At 41.8% G+C, this 6,112-nt stretch overlaps 1 protein-coding gene across 1 annotated transcript; it reads right to left on the bottom strand.

Moving 5' to 3' along the window:
• Positions 1-1,896: 1,896 nt before the first annotated feature.
• On the bottom strand, positions 1,897-5,028 carry LOC147341270 (uncharacterized protein CXorf66 homolog). Its single transcript, XM_086388229.1, has 3 exons — positions 4,932-5,028; positions 4,101-4,257; positions 1,897-2,916 (listed from the first exon to the last, which is right to left on the bottom strand). The coding sequence occupies exons 1-3, from the start codon at positions 5,017-5,019 to the stop codon at positions 2,073-2,075; spliced, it is 1,089 nt and encodes a 362-aa protein (XP_086244355.1). The 5' UTR covers positions 5,020-5,028; the 3' UTR covers positions 1,897-2,072.
• Positions 5,029-6,112: the final 1,084 nt, after the last annotated feature.

The raw sequence follows: 6,112 nt of genomic DNA, 5'->3' as shown, positions 1-6,112 counted from the left end.
AGATGTGATCTTACTATATGTTACAGAGCATCGGTTAACTCATATGGCAGTCCATATAATAGGGGACTGTTGGGGATTAAATAAAATATGTGAATGTGAGGAAAGTGTTAACACAGCAGGTCTGGTTCTTTGGTCCTTGTATGTCAAGGGAACTGGAAACCATGATTTGACTATTGGTCATCCCTGGGGGAATGTTCTAATGTTAATTGGTTGATGATCATGTTTTGTTCACCTGATTGCTTGGCACAAACATCAACATCGATAATGTGCATCTGGTGTCATTGTTGGGATCCTGAGTTTCACTTGCCATGTCTGGTTATGGAGCATGATGTATCTATGGGACCTGTTCTCAATAAAAGCCTCAGATGCTGAGGCTTCCCTGGGCAGAGCCATGTTGCACACATGCCTCTAGTTTGTTGCTAGAGAAGAGAGAATGTTCTAGGTGGCCCCAGAGGGGCAAGTACTCAAAAGCGCATGTCCAACGTCTCTGATTCACCCGAAAAGATGTCTTTTTCCTGTTGCTCTTGATTTGTATATTTTTGCTCTAATAAACCTCAGCCATGACTATAATCTGCTTTTGAGTCTTGTGAGTCCTTTTTCTAAATCAGTAAAATTGAGGGGAGGGTGGCCTTCAGATATCCCGGACATAAAGGGACTTAGTACAATGTCTGGCAAGTAGTACACATCCAATATATGCTAGCTATGGAATTTAACTGACCCTGCTGAATGTGACAGGGGACTGACCTCACTGTACTAGAATATAGGCTGGGACTGCAGGATTTTGCCTGTTTTTCTAAACCATGCTCTTGGAAGTGGGCAGGGATAACCTCTCATCAGTGAGGAAGCTAGAAAATATAACTCCAAGGTTTTCCCCTGGCCTCCCAGCCCTCTGGATTCTAAGTAAGAAGGTACCCTGTGAAGAAAATGGGTAGATATCCGACCTCTATCTCGGCCATTCTGAGAATGCACAACAGGGCAAACTCTTTTTATCAATTTGAAGGGTAACCAAAAGAATCAAAAACCTTGAGAGTGGGGGCTGGAGCCTGGACCCTTACTTTGGTAGCAGTCATCAGAGGCAGTGGTATTAGAAATGAGTATTGGGACTTCCCTGGTGGTTCAGTGGCTAAAACTCCACACTCCCAATGCAGGGGGTCTGGGTTCTATCCCTGGTCAGAGAATCACATGCTACAGCCAAGGGTTTGCATGCCACAGCTAAGAACTGACATGGTTAAATAAATATTTTTTTAAAAAGGAAATAACTATCCGGAATTTCCCCAGTGCAGCCAGAATCAGGCACACAGAGCCATTTCCACCACACACTGGGCACCACAGAAAGACAGTCTTAAACTGTGAGGACACTATGTCAAAATTTAAAAGATAGTTGGGTTGAGACTTCAATTGAGGGCTAATCCAAGGGAAAGAGGAGCCCAGGGCACCCATCTTGCAATACCTTTCTATATTTGTTGTGTGTGTGTGTGTGTGTGTGTGTGACTGGTTCACATTTAACCGTGTGCCTGTGTCCAACTCTTTTCGACCCCATCAACTGTAGCCCTTTAGTCTCCTCTGTTCATGGAATTTCCCAGGCAAGACTACTGGACTGGGTTGCTATTTCCTCCTTCAAAGGATCTTCCCAACCCAGGGGTCAAACCCACGTCTCTTCCATTGGCAGGTGGATTCTCTACCACTGCACCAGCTGGGAAGCCCATCCAAGTGACCAGATCTACGTTGTTGTTCAACCATCAAGTCGTGTCCAACTCTGTGTGACCCCATGGACTGCAGCAGGCTGGGTTTCCCTGTCCCTCACCATCTCCCAGAATTTGCCCAAGTAGATCTATGATACCTCCCAAAGAGATTTATACCTCTAAAATACAATAATAATTACAACAAAATCAGTTGTTATGTCACACATTTATGTACTGTTTTTTAAATAAATTGCCTCGAGATGGATATAAGTCTAATCTCAATAGTGATACCAAGTGGAGTTTTCCTCTACCAGGTTCTTAAATATGGTGAGCGTATAATAGTTCATAGAAGTTTGCTTCTTCTGCATGGGTGGTCTTTCTTTTGATCCCTTAATTATTTTGGGAGTTTTTATAGATGTCTTCCTTGCATTTTATGTTGCAGATTATAATCACCTCCCTGTCACTCTCACCATCACTGTTGTATGTTGTGATATCACTGTCACTCATGTTGCCATACACTGTGTTGTATTTGGGTTGTTTCTTTTTATGTGACTTGTAAAAGTTCTTCAATTCGCGTGAAAACAGTGAAACTGGAACATGCTTTTTATTTGCTTCTGAAACATAAATGATGAACGGCTCAGAAACAGCTCTGCAAACAAGGCACTTTTCCTTGTAGCATCGACAAAACTTCACTGGTTGAGGTCTAGATAATATTTCTGCCCTACCTGCACTAGCTGGGCACTTTAGTTTAAGATATCTCTGGCGTTTGGTCAGTTTATCTCCACTTGATTGCTCAGGGAAGCTCTGATTCTTTGGGTAGGGTAGAGGAGTTTTGGTTGGCTTGACCTGACACTGTAGACTTGGTGGCCAAGTTGGCTTGATGGCCTTCTCTGGATAGGATGGACTGACCTGACCGACTAGCTTATGGGCATGAGCCTGCCTATGTGCCTTTTTTGGACTGCATGTTCTATGCAACTTTTCCGGGGGGGAGGGTGATCCTAACACTTTTTTGGGAGCTGATGGCTTGGATGGTGTTTTTTGACTCGAGCGCCTGACTAACTTTTCTGCACGTGAAGGAACTTTTCGTGGACTTGAGGGCCCAGATGACTTATCTATTCTGGATACCACGGATTGTCTTTCTGGATCGCCCAGACCAGCAGTCAGTGACTTGGAGTCAGTAAATGATATTTTAGATGACCTGGATGCCTTGATGGTGATATCTTCTTTCTTGTCCCTGAAAATACAGAGGATTTGGAATATGACAATTTAAATCAGAGGAGTAAGATTACTGTTACCAGAAAATATGGGCTATTGTGTCAATTTAGACTTGTGGTCTTTTTGTGGCTCTAGCAGGAAAATTGAACACAGTAAGAATCAGAGTGTGGTGAAAACTATGAGTCAGGTTACAGTGTTGAACTCGTGTTGAATGCTTTTTCTTTTTCTTTTTCTTAATTTTGCTGTTTCAACCACAATGGATAACCATATAGTCTATAAATGCAATGACACAAACTTGTTTCAAATCTACTGTTGAGAGGGAGAGAGAAAATTTATCTAATCCAGAAATTATACTTTTTACAAAAAAGCCACAAGTTGATATGCAACTGAGGCACAAATGTCACAACCTGTCACATAAAAAAGTCTTAGACCAAATTCATTGTTTTCCTATCATATTTACACCATAAAGGTTTGTAACCATACATACTAATCCTCACATGCTAACTCTAAAACTGAAGGAATAGAACAGTGGTATATTTCAGTCACCAGTCCTTGGATTGGGAAATTTTTAGAGACCCAGTATACCAAGTGCCAGCCTAGTCCTCCTATATTAAAGCCAGGGACTAGAATCACTGAACACAGTTGAAAATTTTTCATGTTATTACATCTCAAAATGATAGATTATCCAAAATGTGTTACTATCTTTGGAATGCAGAGACCCAACTCCTTCTCCCCTGAGAAGATTTTGATTCTGTCTTATTTAGATAGTCATTCCCTCTTTTCATAGACTCAACTTACAATGAAATTAGCAGCCTGGGGCTCAAGTGAACCCTGAATAGGATAGTTTTGGCTAAAGTTGATAATGTACTTGAGATAATTTAAGAGCTTCATTTAAGTGAACATATCCAGCCCACAAGATGTTGGTAGCTCTTCTGAAGTCTAAAGTTAATGGTAAGTAACAAAACAACAGTGAACCTGCTTACGTGTGTGTGTGCATGCGTGTGCAGGTACAGTTCCTCATGCGCGTGCACACCCACCTCCTCACCTAACCCCTACACCCCGCCACTTTGTATTTTTAGCTCAAAGGTGTAAGACTTAATGTTGCTGCTTTGGGGACTTCCCTGCTTTCACAGTTATAGAGTATAGTGAAGAACGCGTGCCTCCCCACAACCTTGTACTTTTATTCAAAGGTGTAAGACTTACTTGGCTGCTTTATGGGCTTCCTCGCTATCACAGCTATAGTGAAGAAAGCAGGTACACGTGACCATATAGCCAGTGATAAGGGTACCAATTATAATAATGAGTAGACGTCGCCGTAATTCCTGCAGTTTGGTCTGCTTGAATTCAGCATGTGTAGTTACTGTGAAAGAACATGTATCATCAGAACCTGTGCTTGGGAACCAAGTTTGCTTCCATTTTGATGGGGGTTTGTTACTGTATATCCAAGTCAAATCTCATCATCAATTATTTCTTTAAGCAAGATAACCACTGTCATTTTCCTCCCTCTATCACCTCCCCAGCCAGCCACAGTCTACAAGCCAAATCTGGGAGCTGTCTTTGGCTAATCAGTATAATTACCTAGGTTACCCCACATCGTGGCTTGTTCAACCCATTACCTAGGTATTTGAATGTGTGAATGCACTGGAGTGTTGATGTGTGTGTGAATGTGTATGGTGGGAAAAGGGATGGGACAAGAAAACATAGTTCTTGAAACCTACTATGTGTTAGGTACCATGCTAGATTCATTCACATAGAATTTTCTGGTATGGCTGGTGGGGGAGGGGCAGGGGTTGGTGGATTGGGTGGGGAAGGGGAATGAAAGGGGACAGTAAGGCTGTACTCTTCATGTTTCTATGTTTGGAATGTTTACACAGAAGTAAAACTTTCAGGTGTTGTCCTAGAAATTCTCGAAGACCTACTCATAGTAAAGTAGAATAAACAGCAGATTTCTTATACACAGCTAGCTTGTCTAAGTACTGGAATACATTTAACATAATAGATCATAATTTCTAGGTTTTAAGGTTAGGGACATACCTGCAGTAGCAGATCCATTGCTTTCATTTCTATCTAAACAACTACTTGTCCAAATTGATAAAAGGAGGACATAAATGAAGAGATTCATGTCCAGGACCTTGTTGTCCTGTTTCCTCTCCCAAGGAAACTGCTGGATTTAAAATGGCTCAGCTTGTTTTAGGGGCCTATGACTTCATAATCATTCTCTGTCATATCCTGACAACATAATCTCACCATGGTGACACATGAGCTCCTGGGTACAAATATTATGAAAAGAATTTTAATCCTTTATTTCTCCATTACATCAAATATTCTATCAGATTTGAATCAAAAAGTTTGAGACATTATTAAGCACAGAAGGCAGAGAAAATGAGTTAGCTCTAGAAACTGAAGAACTATTTTTCTTTGTTAAATGTTAAGGAGGCACCTTACAGCCCTATAGTAGTTCTTAATGTGTTTTAGAGGTTAAATCATCCTGGGGTATAAGTTTGTAGGAATTTTTCTTACAAATATTAAGATTTTGAATATCCCTCAAGCTTTTTATTGAGCTGCTTTTAATGGGTACCCAAGATCATGGCATCCTGTCCCATCACTTCATGGGAAATAGATGGGGAAACAGTGGAAATAATGTCAGACTTTATTTTTTTGGACTCCAAAATCACTGAAGATGGTGACTGCAGCCATGAAATTAAAAGACACTTACTCCTTGGAAGGAAAGTTAAGACCAACCTAGATAGCATATTCAAAAGCAGAGACATTACTTTGCCAACAAAGGTCTGTCTAGTCAAGGGTATGGTTTTTCCTGTGGTCATGTATGGATGTGAGAGTTGGACTGTGAAGAAGGGTTAGCACCAAAGAATTGATGCTTTTGAACTGTGGTGTTGGAGAAGACTCTTGAGGGTCCCTTGGACTGCAAGGAGATCCAACCAGTCCATTCTGAAGGAGATCAGCCCTGTGATTTCTTTGGAGGGAATGATGCTGAAGCTGAAACTCTTTGGCCACCTCATGCGAAGAGTTGACTCATTGGAAAAGACTCTGATGCTGGGAGGGTTTGAGGGCAGGAGGAGAAGGGGACGACAGAGGATGAGATGGCTGGATGGCATCACTGACTCGATGGATGTGAGTCTGCGTGAACTCTGGGAGTTGGTGATGGACAGGGAGGCCTGGCGTGCTGCGATTCATGGGGTCGCGAAGAGTCGGAC

Source organism: Bos grunniens, chromosome X, assembly GCF_055505025.1.
Source record: "Bos grunniens cultivar Pamir isolate PY7600 chromosome X, Bosgru_T2T1.0, whole genome shotgun sequence".
NCBI classification, from domain to species: domain Eukaryota; kingdom Metazoa; phylum Chordata; class Mammalia; order Artiodactyla; family Bovidae; genus Bos; species Bos grunniens.
This window is presented reverse-complemented; position numbering and strand designations above follow the sequence as displayed.

Coding starts and splice junctions, on each gene's coding strand:
- LOC147341270 (XM_086388229.1), bottom strand. CDS start 5,019: ATGAATCTCTTCATTTATGTCCTCCTTTTATCAATTTGGACAAGTAGT. Junction 4,258..4,931: donor CAATGGATCTGCTACTGCAG/GTATGTCCCTAA, acceptor GTTCTTTCACAG/TAACTACACATGCTGAATTC. Junction 2,917..4,100: donor GAAGCCCATAAAGCAGCCAA/GTAAGTCTTACA, acceptor CTGTATTTTCAG/GGACAAGAAAGAAGATATCA.